The 21,822-nt window shown below is 39.7% G+C and overlaps 1 protein-coding gene across 1 annotated transcript; it reads right to left on the bottom strand.

Moving 5' to 3' along the window:
* Window positions 1-1,987: 1,987 nt before the first annotated feature.
* MEIOB (meiosis specific with OB-fold) lies at window positions 1,988-15,293 on the bottom strand. The gene is made up of 13 exons (XM_076351274.1): window positions 15,225-15,293; window positions 11,815-11,872; window positions 10,292-10,423; window positions 9,466-9,538; window positions 7,871-8,066; window positions 7,265-7,365; window positions 5,515-5,567; window positions 5,334-5,429; window positions 4,845-4,946; window positions 4,175-4,328; window positions 3,615-3,798; window positions 3,014-3,100; window positions 1,988-2,122 (listed from the first exon to the last, which is right to left on the bottom strand). The coding sequence occupies exons 1-13, from the start codon at window positions 15,291-15,293 to the stop codon at window positions 1,988-1,990; spliced, it is 1,440 nt and encodes a 479-aa protein (XP_076207389.1).
* Window positions 15,294-21,822: the final 6,529 nt, after the last annotated feature.

Below are 21,822 nucleotides of genomic sequence, written 5' to 3'. Positions count from 1 at the left end.
TTCAACGGAGTGAAAAAGTTGTAAAATATAATTAAAACCCTCCCCCCGCAAACATCAAAACTTACCATTTTCAAAGGTTGCACAGAACTGACTAATTTCTAACAAAAACAGATGGATTATTTTTTCACATACGTGCAAGCACCAAAGTTAAATGCTTCCATTTATTGGAGCCAGATCTTAATAACCACTTTGTTTCTAAAAGTGCATTTGGAGAGGCTTGCAGAGAAAATTACTGCAGCCCAAAGACAAGCACCTCTGTGAAAGAGCAGCACGGTCCAGGATACTGCAAATCACATGGCAAAAAGAAAGCAGAACGTGTTGCAGAAGAAAACCAGGAATTTGTCCATCAACTTGCTTCTCCAGCTGCACATCTGCATCTGTAGCACGCCAGCGCGTACCCGTACACCACCTGCACTGGGTACGGACCCTGCAAACGTGCACGCAGTTCACCGTATTTTGACTTAAGCCAGTGGCTTAAAGCACATGTAAAAAGTTCTTTGTATGATGAGGCCCAAGGACATAATTCAGATTTCATCTAAAGGAAGCCTAAGGAACCGAGGCCAACTGAAACATTCAGCCATTACATCTGAACAGGACCAGCCCCTCGCTCATAGAAGTCAAAACGCCCCTTGGTTTAAGCCTGTCTCCGTCCGCGGGGAAGCTGAGCTCTGAATTCATTGCAGCTCGAGGAGCTGGGCCACGCAGAGACGTCAGGGCAACGGAGCTGGGCTGCGCAGGGAAGTTAGGGTGAATAATTCGGAAAGAGGAAGGGTTAAATTCACTTTCTGTACTCTTTCCATTTCTTCGTGCCTGTCAAACATTACTGCCTATGGCAACAGCGACAATGCATCATTAGTAGTTTGGCCTTGAGCACTGTGTATTGATTGCTGAGCCGAGTTGTGATTAAAATTAATGGAAACATTCACTTCAATGTTTTCCAGCCATAACAGCTAATACTCTGAAGTTGTTTATTGCTGCAACAGGAGAGACGCAGTGACCCAACACTGGCAACATTTTTTTGTGCGTTTAGTCCCTTGTTCCCGCTCACATGAGTAGGGGGATGAAATCTGGGAGTATTGCTTGTCAAAATTCACTGTTTCTGTAGTTGTTTTCTCTCTGCCACGTTGCTTTAACAGGTAGGTAGTGAACCAGGGGTGATGGGAGTTCATCAAGGCGTTCTAGCCTAACAAACACTTTGCAAGAGAAGGGCCGCAGCGTCTTCCCACCATTTGAAATAGGCCGACTCCCGATACGCTCAGAAGGTGAGGGCTGGTGAATGTAGCAAATACACCAGCTGCAGGGGAAGCTAAGGACAGAAATAGATTAAAAAATAGGAAAAAATACATGGAGAAGGGCAAAACGTACATCCCTAGGTTCTTTATGTTCAGCTAACAACAACTATCTTGGTGAAGAAGAGTCCGTCCTTCTCTGCCACTTAGTCTTAGCTCGACTGTTCGGTTGTCAGAGGTCCCTGGTAATTGATTGCTCTAATAAGACTTAGTCTGCCCTAAAGAGAAGCAGCCTTGCAAACGTCGTGGCCATTTCCAAGCCCCTGCAGTTGCCAGAAGTTCCGTGTTTGGACTCGCCAACATACACCACAAACCCAGGCAGTATTTCAAAGCGGGTCTTTATTTTTTGAACTAACACAAAAGTAGCACGGAAGTAGCAAGGCAGTTAAACACAGAAGCTCAACAGATCTGTCTTGTACTATTTGTTATTTCTGATTTTTTAAAATATATTCTAAACTGAGTGAAGAAGGCTTCCATCCCCCTTGTAAGGGGGGAAGAACTGACTTTTCTTAAGCTGAGGCCCTAGTACGCTTTTTAAAGTACAACCACCTGAAAAAGATCAACACAGAAGCCCACTTACAGGGATTAGTAATGCATATCCCTTCTTTACCATCAGAACATACTTAGCAAAATATGATGACGACAGCATTCTACCTCTATTAATACAGTGAAGGAAATAGTCTTTTTCCTAGCTGTTATCAAGCCATATAGTGTAATCTCTTATTTCCAACCTCTTTTCCCAACAAGCCCTGGCTGGCCTCTATAGGGTCTGCCAGTTTGCATGAAAGAACATTCACTTTCAGTCCGGTTCTCCAACTGGGTGACAAAGTAACCTGTAAAAATAATTAAGGGTCTTTGTTTTTACTGCTGTATAGCACTTTGAAATATATTATTTTCAAATATCACACAGCATGTTTAATTGACAGATTTGGTTATACATATTTTATATTATTTTATACATGAGTACACACATTTTATGCTATATACCTGCCACTACTGAAGTAAAACACTTTCATTTTTTCCTGGAAATAGAGGCAGAGGATGGGGGAAGTGGGAGAGTAAGAGCAGTTTTACTAAGAAGGGCAAGTTTAAAAATGGGAGTCAGTTTAGAGTTGTCCTAGAACAGGCAGTTCTATGAGAAAGGAATCCAGTCCAGTGTAGAGCATGCAACTAAAAAAGTAAAGAATATTGCAAGCAATAGCCGATCTTTTAGCAATTGCTTCAGGTGTGTGAATCTAATATTGTTGTTGCTTTAAGGACAATTGCAGATTTTAGACATACCTAATCACATTATTTCCAAAAATACAGGTAACTAAGAAGTATACTTAGGTAACCCCGTATACCATACAATCTATTACAGATACTGACTGGGCCTTATTCTTGCAAACTGATAGTGTTAACTTTATTCATTATAAACGTACAGCCATAGAAGTCAGTGACTAAATCACCTATACATGCTTTTGAAATATCAGCTCCTTAATTGGTATTGGCTGAGAGCAGTTTGTGTCTTTCATAGTTTGCCTGAAGGAGGCCCGTATAGCTGATCCTGCAGGTACATCCCCTAATGTTGAAATTATGACAAAGACTATTTACTTGGAATATTCAGAATATGTACAAAAACTAATCCTTATTTTAAAAAGTTCAGCAGAACTGACATGAAATTTTTCAGTACTAAACATACCGAATGGGAAACAGCCGGTTTTAAATTAACATTAAATACTAACTTTAAAATAAATCTTGCTTCGTTCCAAAAGAAGTTGCCATTTCAATGCAGTCTTCTTGTCTTCTGTTAGAGTAAGGAACTCATGGACCTGTTAATAACAGGACATAACAGAACACTTCTTCAGCATGTGGTTATAACAACATCTCCACAACAAAATGATGATGATAAGAGCATCTTCTGCATTTTTTTTGTGCATTTCTAAGGTGTATTTTCCCTCTTTTAACATAGTGTTTGGTGTAATATATGTACCAAGACAGTCAGATTAATCAGAATAAATTGCAGGGTGCTTGAGAATCAAAATTAGGGAATTCCAACCATGTTCTCAGAAAAGTGTAAATTAATTAAAATAGAGCGGTATTCTGAATAGGGTATTCACTCTTACATTTAACATGTTTCTTCTTACTAGCAGCTACTGACTTCTAACTTTTGACTTGTTAAAAAGCCAAGTGTGTGTGTATGTGTATATCCACATGCAATTTTTTTAACCAGTGTACACACGCGCACACACACATATATATGAAGAACATTTACATATATTTGTAATTTTCATCAGGCTTCACAGCTCGGATCAAATAAGAACAACCTAATTCATTTCTACTTACTGTGCAGCCTAATGTTTCCTCAGCTACACAGTCAGACAGGTAACAAGAACAAAGAGTGCCTGTGTGATCTGTCAGATCAACGAGTATGTCAAAGCTTGCAAAAGTTGGCTTTGAATCTGAAGGGGTGTCACTGCAGAAAGTGCATGTGTTTGACATTTCATTCACCAGAAAACGGCATGTTGAACTGAAACATAAGAAGATAATTAATGTATATATGCAATTCCTCCTTGTTTGAAACTGTTTTCTAGACAGATTTCCCAAGAGACTTTTCCTCTTTAAAAAAAAAAAATCTTCATCTTCCAAACTCTTAAGTCTGTCTGAGACAAAATGGCCTCTTTCTTCTTCGCTCCTCTGGGACCAGAAAGAGCAAGTCCTTCATAAAGGCAACTCCTCTTCCTTGCTACTTCTGGAAGTCTACACAACAGAAATTCACATGGTGTCCTCCAGAGGAGTTTTAGTTCTTGTCCAGAACTGGACTAAAATATTGTTCCATCTAATTTGGGTCAGGGGAAGAAGGATAAGCACTTTTAAATACAAATTTAAAACAGGCAGTTGCTTACCATCTGTTGCGAATAAATTTAGATGCATTATCATCAATGTCCAGTGTAGAAATGTAGCCATAAATAATGCCGTAGACTGGTTCAAGTTTCCCATCGCTCTGTAAAGCTTTTTCTTTCAGCTGTTCCACAGTATAAACGTCAACTATAGTCTCCACTAAAAGTTTAAAAGACATGTTAAGTGCGTCTGAGAAAGAAACAACACAGAAAAGCAACAACAAAAAAGGATCTTAAGGTGATAAAAAGGAGAGGATTTGATCTACAGCACCAGAAAAGCCCCACACACCTTCCTTTTGAAGCAGGCTTATCATTTGGGGGGCAAAAAATAAAACAAGAGGGGAGTCAAATGAGGAAGATATCTAATATTTAATCTTTGTACCCCCCAAAACAAGTTTTTGACAAAAGCTTTCCCTCTCCATTTTTCATACTTATTCATGACAGAAAGAACATGCCAGACAGGCTGCAAGTTAGCATAGTCACCAGCCCCGAAGATACATAACTGATATTATAAGGGATGGCCCCAGTAACAAGACTCCAGACTTTAAGTATTCAGCCAAGCTATACCTTAGTTTTGTTTCTATGGACACAGAGAGCAAGAACTTGAAATTTCAACTGCACTGTGAAACTACACTATATAGTTAAATAAAATCAAAGAGTTTGGATCCATGCTTACAGTTAATGGATTCTTTTGACTGCTCCTCCATTTTATCATGCAAAGCTCCTGATTGTGCACATTCTTTTATGAAGCTGAAGAGAACATTTGCTTCTGCTGTTTCTTGAAAATGTATTTTTAGAAGTTATTAATATATGTAGCATGTAAAAATAACAACATAATTATATTTTACAACTTTTTATTCTGGTAGCACCAACACGTTGTCTCTTGGAATTAGCCAAGAGATGCTTTTCTCTTTTTTACTTTAACTGTTAGTCCTACATGGAATATATGAAGGCTGCTTGGATAAAATAAAAAAAAATAAAATTAAATTAAAAAAAAGATAAAAGGGTGGAAGGCAAAAGCATTGGTCCCTACGTAACAGACAAGAAGCAGGGAGCTTTCTGAGGCAAGCAGGCAGAAGAAATCAGACGTCCAATAGATTCACTCATGCATTCTAGTCTATAATGATTACTAAGGCCAAAGCAATACTTCAACAGCAGCTCTTACCTGGGTTAGTCGTAATGATGGTTTTTGATATCACAGTTGCAGTCATACAGTTCCTAAATTTGTCAAAATTTATTCTCACATCTGATGCAAATATTACTGTGCACAAAAAAAAAATCTGTTACTGTAGAATAAGTATCATGTTAAGAACTACAGTAAAAACATAAAACCCAGACTATTATACCTGTTTCTCGTGGGATCCAACTCTGTGCAAGCTGGATAGATTCATTATCCCAACTAAATTAAAAAAAGTTAATGTATCAAACATTTTTGAAACAGCACTCAAACAGTTTAGTACTAAATTACTAAATAATATAGTTATAATTAAATTGGTCAAAGGGGACACAACTCCTTTGTTACATGCACATGCAAATGAAATGCCACGTATATCCACAGGCATCTAGTTTGCAGCCAGCCAGGATGCTTTATGTACGATCTAATACAGTCCCTATTTTATCCCATGCCAAACAGGATAAAATAAAGGGCTATTAGATAGTTCAAAACGATACAATGCAGAATATACCTGGAAAAATACTGTGTGTATTTCAGAGCTTTGACAAAAGTAATTTCTAACTAAAGCAAATCACAGTTTAAAATAACTGCTTCTCAGCTGAGCCTTTTCTGTGGGAACGAGTTGATTGCTCACATCACTAGGCCAGATGTTCGGCCGGCTTTCCAATACTGGAATCCTTCTAAGTGTGGATGATGAGACTAGGTATCCCTCAAAAATTATAATCTTGTTCCGTTCCTCGTAAGTTTGGATGGCAAGAATACTGCCAAAGCCCCGTTTTGTTCTGGTGTTTATTTTTCTTAATCCTTGGAAAAAGATTTAAGATATTTACTTTTCATCTAGCATTGCTCAGCCACCTCTCCACTGATGGCCTCTGAAATATCTTCACTACAATGCTGTTGCTCAAGGATTTCCTGAACCTTTGCCTCTACCTACGGCTCCATGCAAGTGCAAAAGGCACCGTTTAGGGTAACCACAGTAGCACCACTAGTCTCTGCTTCTGAGGACTCCTGAAGTATACAGCTCTGTATCACTATGTACCAGCACTGAAACAAGAGTATCGGAGCTGCCGCTGCAAAGTAGCATTGGTGGCAGCTCAAGGGCTAGAAAACTTCACATCATAGATGCTTATTAGTGTTTGTGTGTATATATTATCTGTGTTAAACATTACACTAAATGATAATACAGTTTCCAGCTCAGACACGGAGTGCAATGCTATCTTGCTACTTCTATCTAGGGAACAAAGGTCATTTCAACCAACGGACAGCAAACCCAGTGCAAACAAATACCCATGTACCCTTGCACGTAGATAAGCCACGAGTTTACTGAACAAACTATGGGCAAAATGCAAAAGTTCCTGTGTAAACAAATCCCTATTTACATGCATAAATGGTATGGACGTAGTCATGTTTGTAAATGGGACACAGTTTGAAAATATGGCCAAAGTAGTATCAAAATGTTTCTGTGCTATTTTAAACGTTTAAAAACTATTTCAACCTATTTCCATTCTACTTGTTAATTCTGCTCGGCTTTAAAAATGAAGCGTGCTCCTCTTCCCCCCCCCCCCCCAGTTTGTGGAAGAAATGTACTGCCTTTGCAGCTGTTTTTTAAATGCCATTTCCTGAATTAGTTCAAATTTCCACATTAAAAAATGTAACTATTTGGAACTAAGCTTCATTTTGCCATTCATGAGCTAGCAGTCTGTCAGCAAGTCATAAAACTAGATGATATGTGTAAGGTCACTCTAATGAATCTCTTTTTTTAAGACTCTGTTCAGTGTACATTGCTGCCTCATCACAGTTGCCACCCAAATGACAACACAGTTAAATTAAAAGACAGTGCTATAACGGTATGTATTATAGTTAATTTCTTTACCTACTCTTGCATTAATTTGTGTATTTCAATGAATTAAAAAACTTTTTACCATACTATTGGAAAAGACATCTCTGTTTCATCATACAGCTTTACTTCACACCTCTGACCTTTTCTTTTGTCTGAAGTCATAAAATACTTTGGCTCCCCAACCTTTAAGAAGAAAGAGAAGCAGTCACTTTCCCTCTACTAAGTGTTTAGGAGTATAAAAGTGATAACCTAGAAAATAAAAGAGTTAAAAAAGGGGGAAAAAAAACCTGTAGACCACTAAAAAAAACCAACCCATGTACACCACTAAAAGTTTAACAACAGTAATTTTACTTCAAGATAAAGGGACACATTTTATTTTATAAAAATCTGCGGTTTACAAATTTCAAGTTATCTACTGCTTGCACATGCATGATTTCAAAAAGACAACCGATGTAGGTCATTTCCATTCCCTTAATGTCCCCCCTCAAGTTGTTGATAAAAGTCTCATCAAGTAGCTTGTATGGTTATCGTAACTCAGCTGAAGTGACTGCCAACCTAAACAAACAAACAAACATAACCAGTGATTCCTGTCCGCTATGAGTCCCAAAATCCATATTCGCACTTAAGTCAATTAAGTTACCCACGGTACCGTAGAGAAACACTACCCTGTCGCGGCTCCTTAACTTACTGACATTACAGCTGCAAGCACATTAAGGATTCTTCCATCGAGGCTTTGTCCATTTGCAATGATATCACCCAGTGAATAATAGTCCTGAGGGTCCTTGACAGGCAGATGCAACAGAGAAAGTAGTTTGGTGTCCACTTCATAGCATGAAGACGTTTTGACCACTGAATGATTTTCACTGAGCAATAATTTGTAGCAACTAGATAGCATGCACAAAACAAAACACATCGATCAACATTTCACTCACCAATATATTAACAGTGTAAAATGTTAATTCAATTCACGTGAGAAAATAACTGCTGATTTATTCCTTTATTGTTTTCCCTAAAGATACGGAAAAGTTGGAATTATTTTGTTCTAAAATTATTTTTAAAAAATTATGTACTTTCCTCTTACGGAAGACTTATTATTGTGTACTTTATACTTATTTAGAATTGAAAAGCCAGCACGGATTGCTAGCAATGCACAATACATATTTGTAAGGCTTTCAGCCCTTATCAATCACTAAAAATAAAATAAATTCTGAAATGTCTGTAAATCCAGGTAATTGAGAGGTTTTGGCATCATGACATAATAAGACACTACTGCAGTCAGACTGGCTTTGGTAAGGTGCTTTCAAAAGTAATAGCCCAGTGACCTCAGTAATATTAATAATGCACTGCTAGCCAGTGGAAATAAGATATATTCAATATATTCTGGATAAATATATTTTACAAATGCTTATGAAATCTATAGATTTAGAGAGGAGCTTTTTTCTTCAGTGAAGTTTCTACCTGACATTTATTCTTTTACTTCTTTCTGCTTAGCCAGAAAGTGAGTGTAACTACTACAGCTATACATTTCCTACAAAGCTTAGAGATGATCAGTAAGCAAGAACATAAAACTTCTAACTTGCCAATTTAATGTGCATATATGCAATATTCTTACGACTGCCATATGATTAAAAATATTAGAATATGACAGATTAGGGAAGAAACCCTAGTTAAAGAACCGGTGTATTAGTCTATCTAACATCTACATCTTAGATATCTAAGATAAGTTAAAACATATCTGAATTACAGCTTGCAATGTTAGTTGCATACACCGGTTCAAATTGTTCCAATTTTAGAGAATACACTGAAAGACAACATATATACATTGCATGATACAAAAGGAATGACGATGCCTTACCAAATAAGCAACAAATAGCATCACAGTGTATTAAAATACCTTCGAGGTAAACATGTCACGTGAATGGATTTTGGTAAGGATATACTGTCTATAAACCAGTTATGTCTGATAAAACACTTTGGCAAAATCAAATCAATTTCAAATAATTTTAGTAGACTTTACCCAAAGAATGAAATTTACTCTGTTTAGTTACAAAGAGCATTGTTACTTCATGACAAAACTCCAAAGACCACACACTGAGAAATATATTCTTTTTTGAGATCGTTTGACCATACGTGGTTGAACACAGGGAGGAAGGTACAGCTGCATGAGAAGACTAACCCCAAATACTTCCACCAAGTGCATGCTGCTGCAATTGGCTGGCAGCTAAAGCAAGCATTAACTTTGATATTTCTAGAAAGAACTACGAGTCTATGCTTTAAATTTACCTAGGAGTTACAGGGTTGAATTTTTCTTCCCTCTCTGCTTCCTTTGACTGAACTAAAGGATTTTCAATTGTAACTAAAATAAAACATTGATAAGTAATGTTAGAAAACTGAATATAGATACATGTAAAGAGAAGTGGCTTTTAAAAATGGTTGCTTTCAAGGTTGATATGGAAAGGAAAAGATACGCGCAGTAACTACTGCTAAATGTTTTCATACGGAACACCATATCTGTCCAGACAGCTCACATTATAGCCAAAGTCCCACAGGAGTCCTCAAGGCATTTAATGGAAACAAAATGGCACTGAGTTCTCATGTGTATACTCTTCATAGTCCCAAATTTTATCCAAACACTCTGATCTAGCAATCATGGGCAGCAAAGTCTTTCTATTAACTTAACAAGATAAAAGCACAGCCTGTAAATAAATACAAGATTTTTGTTGTGTTTTTACGAACAGTCATAGTCATATCTATAACTAAATGAAGACAAACGCCGAACTACTTTACAGAGTTTATTTTTTGTAATTTATAAGAACTGAATATAATGGAAGAATTTAGACCAATTAACTATAGATAAGTTCTGGGTGGCTGTATTCAGTGGATTTGTATCTAGTCTTTTTGTTGACATATTTACTGGTTTTGAATTTAAATCCTTGAAATCTTATTCCTTTCTTCTTTATACTTAACATAACTGAACAATTTGTTTCCAATTAGACTGTTTTCTGAGTCCTCAGAGAAAAACATAGCAAAACCACAAACACATAACACTGATTTACTAGGAAAAAAACACATTCAAACAGAAACATGTTAAGAATAAACTCCAACTTACCACAGTCACCAACTCTAAAACTCTCTGAAAGTGATCTAATATAGTCTTCTCTGCCCCAAGAATTTACATTTATAAAATAAGTTGGTGAATCACGAATAGTAAAACTGAAGGTGTATCGTTCGGACCCAATGTCTGTAAAAATAAACAGCACTATCACAATTCATTAGCACAGCTTGATTTCAATCTAGAATATATGTATAAAAACTATTATTTCCAGGCTTTCCTAGATTTTGTCATGAATTTACTACCCGCAATCTGGGGAGTACCACTAGAGGTCAGCAGACTGTTCCGTAAACTCACTGGTGTTGGTGAATGAGGATGGCTCCAGCTCACGCCGTAGTTGTACCTGTACCATCCCATCCACGTACACGTATCACTTAACTTTAGCCAGCACCATATAAACTTAGAGATCTAATGCAAGAGAAATAAAAGCACCGCACGATGCTACATTCAAGGCATGGACAAACACATAAACAGGGCTAACACATGAAGCAACGCTATGAACGAGCATATGTACTAGCCCAAATTTGGTAGTAGGTTGTCTTTAGATGGCTGTGCCCATGTACGAGACCACTGCAATGACACACAAGGCTGCAGACCACAGGCAGTATCACTGTCCGGATAGTACCAAGGGGTTTAACTGAATAAAGCGAAGCGTTTCCAGCTCTATGGAAAGTTCACGGTCAAGAGGGTATCAGTCTCTGAAACACCACACTCTCTTTTCTCTTACAGCTAATTAACAAAGCTTTCCATGGATCATACAGCGTTACACAACATGTTATTTTTAAATTATCAATGAAAACTGAATAGTGATCTGCATAGAGTAAGCATGATCTGACTGTAGTTCCATGGAGGCGTAAATATGAACACCACATTTTCAGACTATGTAGAATTGCTTCTGGTGATGACGACGACTTCCTTCTAAAAATTCACCACGAGAGCAGTTCAGCATGATGACAATGCCACAGAATAGCTGGGCCCTTCACACAGCGCTGGAGTGGCTCTCTAGGACTGGAGGTGCTTCCTAACAGTGTCTGTATCAACCCTAAGCTGTAGATATGCTATTTCAATTTCCAACTAATGCTGTATTAACAACGTATCATTCCCATTTTTTTTTTAGGAGTAGATGAAGCTGGTGCTACTCAGACCAGCAATTACTTGTTTCACTCCTCAAGACACCTCCTTAATGTTTCTGTTTTAAGAGAGAACGAATATGAAGGGACCAGATCAATTCCAGCAGTATTTATGTAATAGTGAGTTCATACTGGTACCGTCTTCTTCAGACCCTGAAACACTTCCATAACGGAGTTTTTCCAAACAAATTCTAATTGATAAGGTTTAGCCAAACTAATGCTGCTCTTTCATCTTGGTTCTCAAACACACACAATTTTTTTTTTGCGCATTTTTATTCTATACATTTTACACTAAGAAGTCTGTTTATCATTTAAATACTGATTTCAGTCATATATGCCAAATTATACCGTATAAGAAAATGAAGTAAAAACAGTTAAAAGGGACTGTACTTTTTCTGTCTGGAAAGCCTCTGACATCTGTTTTCCCAATAACCACACCGATTACATTCTAAAAAATAAAAAGATTATGGAATACAAGTATTAAACACAGATGTATATGATGAATTAGATTTCATGGACTTGTACTCTACTGATGATGATAAACATATTTCTGACTGGTAATCATTTTAATCTATTTATTCCACAGTACCATATGAACTAAAGACTAAAACATAAACATACAATTTTGCTTTAAGAAAAAGAGTGACTAATAAAAATATTAAAAGAAATACATCTGTTTCTGTTTGTAAAGACAATGGGAGGACAAAAGTTCACCCGAAGCATTCACGATTTTGGCTGTTCTACAGCAATCTCTCCTCAGGTAGGCAGCAATATTGTTGTTTCACGCTCTTTGCACAGGTCTCAGATCTCCTTAAATGCACCGTGAAAAGTCTGGACAGGATTTATTTTACAGTTAAGCGTCCAAGGTTTCCCCTGCTGTCAACACCAAGATACACACGTGTACATCCACAGGGAGGGCTATTCATCCTATCCTCATCTAAGGAACATAAATTTGTACAGGTGCCTCTTTCTTGCTGTCTGTCTCTCAGCCGACTACAAAGGGAGGTTAGGCAATGAACTTTTTTGATGATTCAAAATGAAATCAATCTTATTCTGCTTTGCTAAACCTTTATTTATTATGCAAAAGCACCTCAGTCTCAATTGTCAAACAAAACTACTAGGAGCAAACACACACAGGAAGAAAGATATAAATATAAAATATATATATTAATAATATAGAGCTGTTTGGTGTCTTTTTTTTTTAAAAAAAAAAGGTCCTCTTCAGTGTGAGAGAAGAGTATTGCAGTGCTAGTTTGGGATTTAAGAGGTACGCGATGAAAGCTGGTATGGTAACAAGGACTGGAAGGAGAGACTGACATCGCAATACCGCAAGGGTCCTTCAAAACATGAAGCGTGCCACATCTCTCCCACTTCACCCGTGCACTCACTTGCAGTGCTGCCTGCCTTTCTCGTTCCAGCAGGGAACCCCAGCAGTCAGCTAGCAAGGGGCAGTGTAGCAATTTACTAATCCACACAGGCTGAATTTTGCACCTATTCACAAAGCAGTGCAACCTGGCTGACTTCGCTGTAACAATATTGACACGTGCTCAAAAATTAGATCTCATGTTCCCAGTTTACTTTGAATCACTAGATGGAGCAAGGTAACTGCCTTATCCTACAGTGATGGAAACGAACTCATTAAGAGGACGTATGTGTACAACAGTGTAATATCCTAGTTCTTCCAATCTTTCTAACAGAATACTTTCTATCTGTCCACAACATGTAGTGATTTAGATTAGGATTTCATTTTTCTATTTTTGGTTTTGTTTCTTTAAAAAAAAACCAAAAAACATTTCAATTAAATCAGAGCGCAACATACCCTGTATCTCACCACCAGTCAAAAGAACTGACATTTAGGATGACTCTTCACATGAATTAAGCTGATGTAAATCTGCAGTTTCCAAAAGAGATCCCCCCTGTCCCTGCTGCAAATATATTCACCTCTCTCGTATGAGCACTAAGCCTGCACAGCAAGCTGGCAGGAGAAAGCGATCTGGCTGGAAACTGTTGGGGGGGGGGGGGAAGGGTAGAAAAACTTCCAGAGAACATTTCCTTGATCAGTTTATTGTGCAACTACACAAGCACTAGTTTCACCAAAAGAGGAGGAGCGGAACACGCCTGCAACGAGGAAGCGGGCCATACTGCCTTTTTTGGCAGAGCATTGCTTAAGGCCGCTCAACCAAATCATGAGGCTCCAGCATTAACATATTGCAAGTTTCTTAGACTTTGATCTATTTCACTTTTAAAAAATAAACTGCAACGTAAGAAAATATGACTTTGAATGGTGTGTGCTCAACTGTTTTAAAGTCCTAAGCACATACTGATCGTTCTATCACGAGATACTTGTGAATTACTTTTTTGTAACAATACTTTCTTTACTATATGTTGCTAATTGCAATATTGAAGATTAGTTTTATTTGTAAAATAAAAGGTTTTAATGGAGTTAGTGGATCACTGTATTTGGGAGTAACTGTGAATGACAAATTAAATTAGCTTTGCTGGAGACCAGGAGTTTGAAAGAATATGCAATACTGCTGTGAGGGCATATAGAACTCCCTGTCCTAGTTCACCCCTTTTCTGTGATTTCTTTCATTTGTTTAAAATAAATGAGAAAAAGGGGCTAAATTGTGCCCCTCCCAAATAAAAAGCTGTGGGAACAGGGGAACTCCTTGTTTTCACTCTCTTCACAAACATCAGTACTTCCACAGTGCATACAGCCCTGTAGACGTGCATCTCCTTTACGCTGCATGGAGAGGTACGGCTGTAACACCGCACCACAGCCCGCGGTGCGTCCATGTGGAAATGCTGCCTCTCTGTTTTGTTCCCCAGGCTCCAACTCCCAGCAGCACTGAACACTTAGAAGACACGTTATCACTGGTGGGCTACACAGTGAAGGGCGGGAAATACAGAGAATAATGTAGCCTTCTCCCTCCCATATTAAAACATAATCTTGGAGAGCAAAGAATGAAAAACTGTGGGCCCCCCCCCCAACTTCCTATTTTTTATTCAACCATCTAAAACCCAAAAGAGAAAAATACTGAGTTTTACAGCACACTCCCCTGTTCAGCTCTTACTCCAGCGATGATGGTCCTCACTCATATCAGGGCAACAAAAAAAAAAGTTCATACTCAGACATCTGTATGAATCTACCAACTACAAATCTTTGCTGTTCGTTAAGTTTACTTTTTGGTTCATCCTGCTCTCCTGTACTCCCACAAGCAAAATTCTTAGCTCCTCAGAAACTGACAATTGCAAAACCTGCTTTTTGTTCTAAAGAAACAGAAACAATCCTGTCTGACATGTAATTGTGAGATTTTTATCCAGTTAAAACACCATACCATCCAACAAGAGTTTTGTTTGAATAATTCAGGACTATGTTATTTAGCTCAGAGGGATTGAGCACACGAGTAAAGGCTGCAGGATTGGGCCTTACGTTCATAGCTTGTAGTGAAAGACTATTGTAGGTTACAGATGTATTGTGACTACATAATGCTGACTCTGTACATGTCTTTACTAATTCAGCATCCATTTAAAACATTACAAAGAAGCCTCTGATACTTTCAGACATTGAATTGTCCAGTCAATATCTATAGTTGTGGTATCCGGATACTACGGACAACAGCAGCATCAATTTTCATTTTGCTGGTTTATACACAAAGAAGGTAAGGTAATTTTTATCTAACAATTATACTAATGCTATTAGTATCTAAATACACGTCAATTACATAATTTTGCAGTAATATAATACAGTCATATACAATTTCATTTGAGAACAAAAGTACTATGTCTATCAGACTTACAGGACGAGCAAGATTTGGATGCAGATCTGAAAGTGCGACAAAGTCCCGTGTTGAACTAGAATAAGCCATTCTTTATCTGTAACTTGAGAAAACTAATTTAGATTTTTTTAAAATCTAAACAAATCACTTAAAACTATTCATAGTGAGAATAACAAGTTATTTTTTAACACAAATGTTTTGACCTAAATAGCACTTGTCTTCAATAAAAAGCATTTCAAGCCATCTGAAGTAGACAATTCTTTATTGTTTGTATTTGGTGATGTAAGTTATGAATTTTACTATAACTACTCTACCTATACTTCTCAAATAAAGGTCTGTAATTTTTATTTATTTATTTATTCTATTTATTCAGCATTAAATGACTCCATTAGCACCAGCCTCTGAGAAATATTTACCCTCCTTCTCCTGTCTGGGAAGTCCAACTGAATTTAATGAGGCAGTTCATATATAAAAGGCCATTTACATGGGAGGAAAGAAAAGTGTTGGGTTGCAGACCACCTTAATTGAGGTTTATGGACTTAATATTAAACTACTTCAAAATGTGAGTTTATTCCTTCCTCAAAGTAGAAAAGTTTTGAATTTATTAAAATAAAATTTTTAAAAATCAGTTATTTTCAGGCTGCCAACATAGCATTACTGCCCATTCCTGTGAGCTACTGCGCGCTCAAGTCCTCTCTATTGATGCCAAAGTCGGGCCACGGGCACTTTGTTAGCCCGTCTGAATGCCTCTTATTATTTCATGGGTACCCTCAAAGACATTATTGATATTTAGCAAATAGTGGTCAGATTCTACTTTTTTTGCAAAAGGAACCATCAACTTGTCCAAATCTTAGTAACCTTTAACATGAGAGAACTGCTGGCATTTTTCAGAGGAAAAACTTTATAACAAAAGTCTTGAATCGCTTTCACAGTCTTTATACCTGGCACCTTGTGTGAGAATTGTTAACAATTTCATTGGGCATTAGTGTAACGATCTGTTGAACATACTAGAAAAGAAACAGACAGCCTACACTTTAAAAAAAGTAAGTAGTTATCTGAGAACAAAGCGATTTCTTTAAAAGAGCATTTCAAACTAAGCTCTCACAGAAAGATATCCCAAACTTGCCTTACAAAAACCTACCGAACAATGGGGCCCTCAAACCTATTCCCATCCCATTATATGGAAGAATTCACGTTCACTTACGTAGGAAAGTCACCTCCAAGGCATGTTAATATTCTTGCCTCAGAAGAAGTTAAATATTGTTAAATGACATACCTCACACCACAACTGAATCAGGTTAAAGAAAACAGCACCGGGAACACATGTATCAAAGGAAGATTGGAGGGGCAATGTAGGATTTAAAATGCTACAGGCCCTGACAGGGGAAGCTGCAGCGTGCAATTGCACCCCTCACTTACCCCCTCGGAGGCAGGGGCTGAGCTCCCGAGGACAGCTGAGGGAAGTTTTTCTCACCACCACCCAGGATCAGACCTTCTTCTGAGAGAAAGGACAAGATGGAAATCACAATAAATAAAAGTATGAAGCCTTTGGCACCACCACCCCATCCCAAACCGGTGTCTGGCACCAGACAAGCTTGCACCCCCAAAGCCAGGCTGGGCTCTAAACGGCAAAGAGATTTTTCTTGCATGGGCCCATCATCAGCCTCATTTCTTTCCCTGCCCAAGCCCGAGCGACGCATGGCAGCCGTCCCACGCAGGCAGGGACAGCGTCAGCTTGGAGACTGGGCAGGCAGGAGTCCTTCCCACAGCCCCACCTACTGCCAAGGGGCCTCAGGGGAGACACAGACCAGCCAGGATGGGAAGGGAGCGCCCTGAAAGGAAGGCGTGAGGTGCTCAGGACAGGGAGACAAAATGGCGGCTAGCGCCGCGGGCGGGAAAAGGGCTTTGCGCCCTCTCGCTGCGTGCCACCTTCCTTCAAGGGCCGGCGCAGGTGTGAGGAGGAGCGGTGTGAGGGCGGCCAGGGCTCCATGCAGCAGGCACCGGCCACGGCCCTGAGGCTCAGAGGACGGCTACCAAAAAAAAAAAATACTCACCAGAAATTCAGAGTCCTGGGGCTTTCACATACCTGAGCAAGGGTGCTCGACCCAGAGCCCAGCACCGTCAGCTTCAGCTTCAGTCAGCGACCTCCGCGTCAGGTCCAGAGCTGAGGGTTCAGAGCTTGGGTTTCACTTTCTTTTGTGAGTCCTCTGATCTGCGAGGCTTTATCCGCGTCCCCCACCATTACTGCTCCCTCTGGGGCAGCAGCTTCATCCCGACATACACCAGGTTTCCCTGGTAGAATGTTAATTTGAACCACCTGATTGCATCTTTTGCTTGCTGTTCTAACAAAAATATTGTATTTTCTTGCAGTGCTACTCCACAGCAGGCCCTGGAAGATTTTTTCCTAACCAAATGCATTCAGCAGGATTGCTAGCGGGTCTCAAGTCCCTGGCCTTAACAAAGCCAACAAAGCACCAGCCCAGGAGTCTGAAGTCAGGCTTATTCTGCTACACTTATAAATGCACAACACACCAGCAAGACAAAGCAAATTTCAGAAAGCTTTGGAGGAACCATTCCCTAGTTCTTTATTTTTTTTTGTGGTAGCTCTAAGGAAAAAAAATTGCAGCCTGTATTTTATAAATGAATTAAAATTTATGGTTTAAGATATTATTTGTATTGATTTGCACACAGAACTCCTGGGTTTTCAGGCCCTGCAGAAGACTGGGGTGAGCCATTTTGTCCATTTATATTGCATATAAAATTATTTTTTATAAAATCAATACTCTTCACTTCTGTATCATAAAAAATTTTACTCTTGATGAGTAATTTTATGACCTCAAGGTCATGGCTATTGAAGTTTTTAGTGTAGCCTGACAAATTCTCTGTGTTGACTCTGTATTACAGGATCTTTCATTTCTTCAATTAAACAGCTGAAAATGGATACCACCTGTGCTCTCATATTTATTGTGTCACTAAAGTCCATGATAATTACACTGTGCTGATGACAAACGGCATGCCAGAGAACTGACAGCCTGGGTGTTTTGGGTTTTTTTTTAGGTCACCTTTTATACAGTATGATCTATGGATCTAATTTTGTTCCATAGGTTTGAAGTCTCCAGTAACCAGAATGAGGTAATTTTTTTGTTAGTTCTGTTGTTTTAATTATCTCAAGCTAATGAACAAGCAGAAGATAACAAACGTGGCAATGGGATCCTAATCGAATGGGAAGGAGAACTTGTACACTAGCTGGAAAATGCTGGCAAAGGTATAGTTCTCATTCTTACCACCATGACTGCAAGGTAAACCAGGAAAAAAAAAATCCTGAAATGAGATCTGCGGGGTCTCCACCGCTGCAGAGGGTGATAAAAGCAGGATCACAGACCGTGGGCTTGCAGGTGTTGAGCTTGTCTAGTATCTCAGCAAGGTTTTGGTGGGACATAAGCACCTGCTTAAATGGAGCCTTGCTGAACCAAGCTGGGATCCTGCACTGCTGCCCAGCACGGTCACCACTTTCATTAGGCTTTGTCCAGATTGAGCTGCTTTTCTCCCACAGGCACAAAGGCCAGGTGAAACCCGACGCTGCCGGCATCCCCGGCCCAGGGCCGCAGGCATTGTTTGGTTTCAAAGCCACCAGAACAAGGATGCTGTTGTGCACCGCTCCTCGGCGTCCCGTAGCCTCAGCAGACGTCTAATGATCGGGTGGTTTTGCTTTGTGGTTTAGTCCCGCTCCCATTTGCAATCTGCCTACATTTTGAAAAAAAAAAAAGCAGCTTTTTACTTTCCCATGATAACTCCTGCTAGGAAGATGTTATCAGGGCCATCATGAAGGGATGCACCTATCTGGCCATAGGCACAAAGGCAGAGGACATGAGACCAGAGTTATTTCCCTGGAAGATGTGATTAGATGCTGAATTTCTAACTTGCAGATGCTGAGGCAAGAATTTGTTTGATTGACATACCTGTCTCACAGTGATGCTGTGGCTTCTGCCATTCGTACAGCACATGGCACAACGGGGGACGGTCAGCAATTTGGACTCCTGTAGGTTACTGTAAACAAATAACTTCTTTATTGGGGCTTATAATACACAAATAACTACCCTGAATGTCTTCCGCTAATTTACAATGTCAACTGATTCTCCAAGTTAGGAATTTTTAATACAAACACTGAAGAGAGCCTACAAAAACAAAAGTCACTCAACTTGTACTCAGATTTACTGAAGCTTTCCTCCTCAATTGACCTCAAAGTGGTCTCTAAAAGAAATCAGCATTATCATCTCCCTTTGACAACTGGAAAAACAGAAGCAAGAGAAAGACCAGAAGCAGTTTCCTGAGGGCCATGCACCACACGAGGACCTGTTCCCCCCTCCAGTACTAGCACCAGCCCCTGCAAGAGTGCGGCAATACGAAATCAGTATTTTTCTGATTTAGTGCTTGATTCCTGAAAGGTCTGAGTGATTTTAACTCTCCAGCACTTCAGCGGCACTTAGCACTCTGCCAGATTCAATCTGTGATTAGCAGAGCCTTCCCATACATGGCTGCAAATTGCACGGTCCCTGCTAAATTAGGCCTTCACGAATGGATTTATTTAAATTACACTCATTGGCATGGTCAAGGAGTGCAAATGCCATTTCATAATTCACTTAGCAGTTTGTTATGTGACGATCAGTACCGTTTGCATGCAGGGGAAGCTAGTCCCCGTCCAGCAATAGCAGGGACATCTCAGAAATTATCTTCAAAGCTAGAGCAATATAAAAATATTTGCTCTCTGAGTTTTACGCTGCCCACAGCGTTTACTGAATGGGCTCATTGAATATTTATACATTCTTAGGACCAAAAGAATCTGTAAAATGAAAAGGGCAGACCTGTAATTTTATGTAATTGGCCTAACTGAATACATTAACAGCCGCAAATTATTAAAGGTATTCACTGTTCAGCGGCTTTGGCTGATACCTGAACTGGCTGAGAATCGGGAGTGCTGATGGAGTAATGACGGACATCTTTAGCAGCAGTAGTGCAGGTGCCGATGCAGCCAACAGGTGCTCAGTGTGTTGAGGGATATTTAATCTAAATTTCTCCCCATCACCGCAGTGAGTCATTGCTCATCTCTCGCTTTGCCCCACGTCCCCCCTCCTGGTCCCCAGCACTGGGGTGCTATTTCAGTGGGATTTCCTTGCTCTGAGCAGCACCGCGACCTCCTGCAGCACAGGAAAACACAGCAACCCGGAGTTTTACTTTAAAATGAAAATGAACATGAACCACGGCTGGTTCCTGCCTAATCTGTGCTAATTCTGGCTTCTTTGGTCCAGGGAAGACACCAAGACCCGAGGCTGGTGCATCCGCACGGCAGCAGCATGAGCAGTGCTTGCGTGCCTGCAGGCAGCTCAGACACCGAACGTGTGCGTGCGCAAACGGGACCACACGTCAAGGGCTCGGGTGGGGACGCCAACAGCTCTCTTCTGCACGAGGAAAGGCCTATTGCTGGCAAAGAAGAAAAAAGCCTGCTTTCAGGTGTAAAGCTACGTGGCACATGTAAGTGCTGCTCTTCCCAGCTGCCCAGGAAGGATGGTGTTTTGAAACAACAGCTGCTCTCAAGACAACAAGGTCTCCCTGTTCTCTCTGATGAATTCACATGAAACTGCTTAAAACCAGACCCAGCCTTCCCCACAGGCAGGGAGTGAATGGCATCTGCAGGGCCCGAATGCAGCAAGCACAGCATTTCTGCAGTGGTCCGTGCTAGGGGAAGGCAGTGTCCTCGCTCTCCAAGGCAGGGCCTGGATGCCCATTCATCAGCAAGCTCAATTCATAACTATTTCAAGACTAATTAATCCCTTCTGCAACATTCGTGCAAGGGTGGAGCAGAAACGTCACGCAACGCAGGCAAGCCTGGAGAGGAAAGCAAGCCATCAGCGCCAGCCCGTACGCTGAAATCAGCTCACGCCAGGTGACCGTCACAGAATTTTAGCAAAGAATAAAGACCACAATTGAAATTTAAGACCTTCTGGATAGTCACTAAGTAGTTGGTATATTTTCAGCAAATAGTTAGCAAATAAACATATCCCAGAACTAATCCTTCTGTGTCTTTTTTGTAGCAAAAAGTCAGAATAAGATGTCCATATGGGAATTCACTGCTTGAAAACACTGACACAAGTCTTTTTTCTTCACTTCTCTTTGTCTGCATAGCGATACTCTACCTTGGTTTTTTGAAGATCAGGCTTTGATTGCCCAAGATTTTAAAGCCCTCAGCCTGCTGTTTAGCTTGCCTGAAACTACAGAGGTGGAAAGTGCTGCTTTTTGGAGGCTCCAAGCGGCGTGAGAGCATTCAGGCTATAGAGAATAACTTCTCCCGCACATAATTCCAAAATAATTTAAGTGAGGTCAGTGAAATTACTTGGATTTTCATCACTTTCCCCAAGACCAGAATTTCATCCTCTCTCTATGAGCAAACAAACGATGAATATTTTCCAACAAAACATCATGAATTAAAAAATGCAACAATTAAAAATAGTTTTAGTGACAGCTCCCTGACACTGGGGAAGAATGCTTTGGGAGAAAAAAAGAAGATATTTAGCATCGGTTGGCTGCCATTCAAACATTTTCAGCTAGTCAAATCAATGAAACC

The sequence above is a fragment of the Aptenodytes patagonicus genome, chromosome 13 (genome assembly GCF_965638725.1).
Source record: "Aptenodytes patagonicus chromosome 13, bAptPat1.pri.cur, whole genome shotgun sequence".
NCBI classification, from domain to species: domain Eukaryota; kingdom Metazoa; phylum Chordata; class Aves; order Sphenisciformes; family Spheniscidae; genus Aptenodytes; species Aptenodytes patagonicus.
The sequence above is the reverse complement of the archived record's forward strand: the minus strand, read 5'-3'. Positions and strand labels throughout refer to the sequence as shown.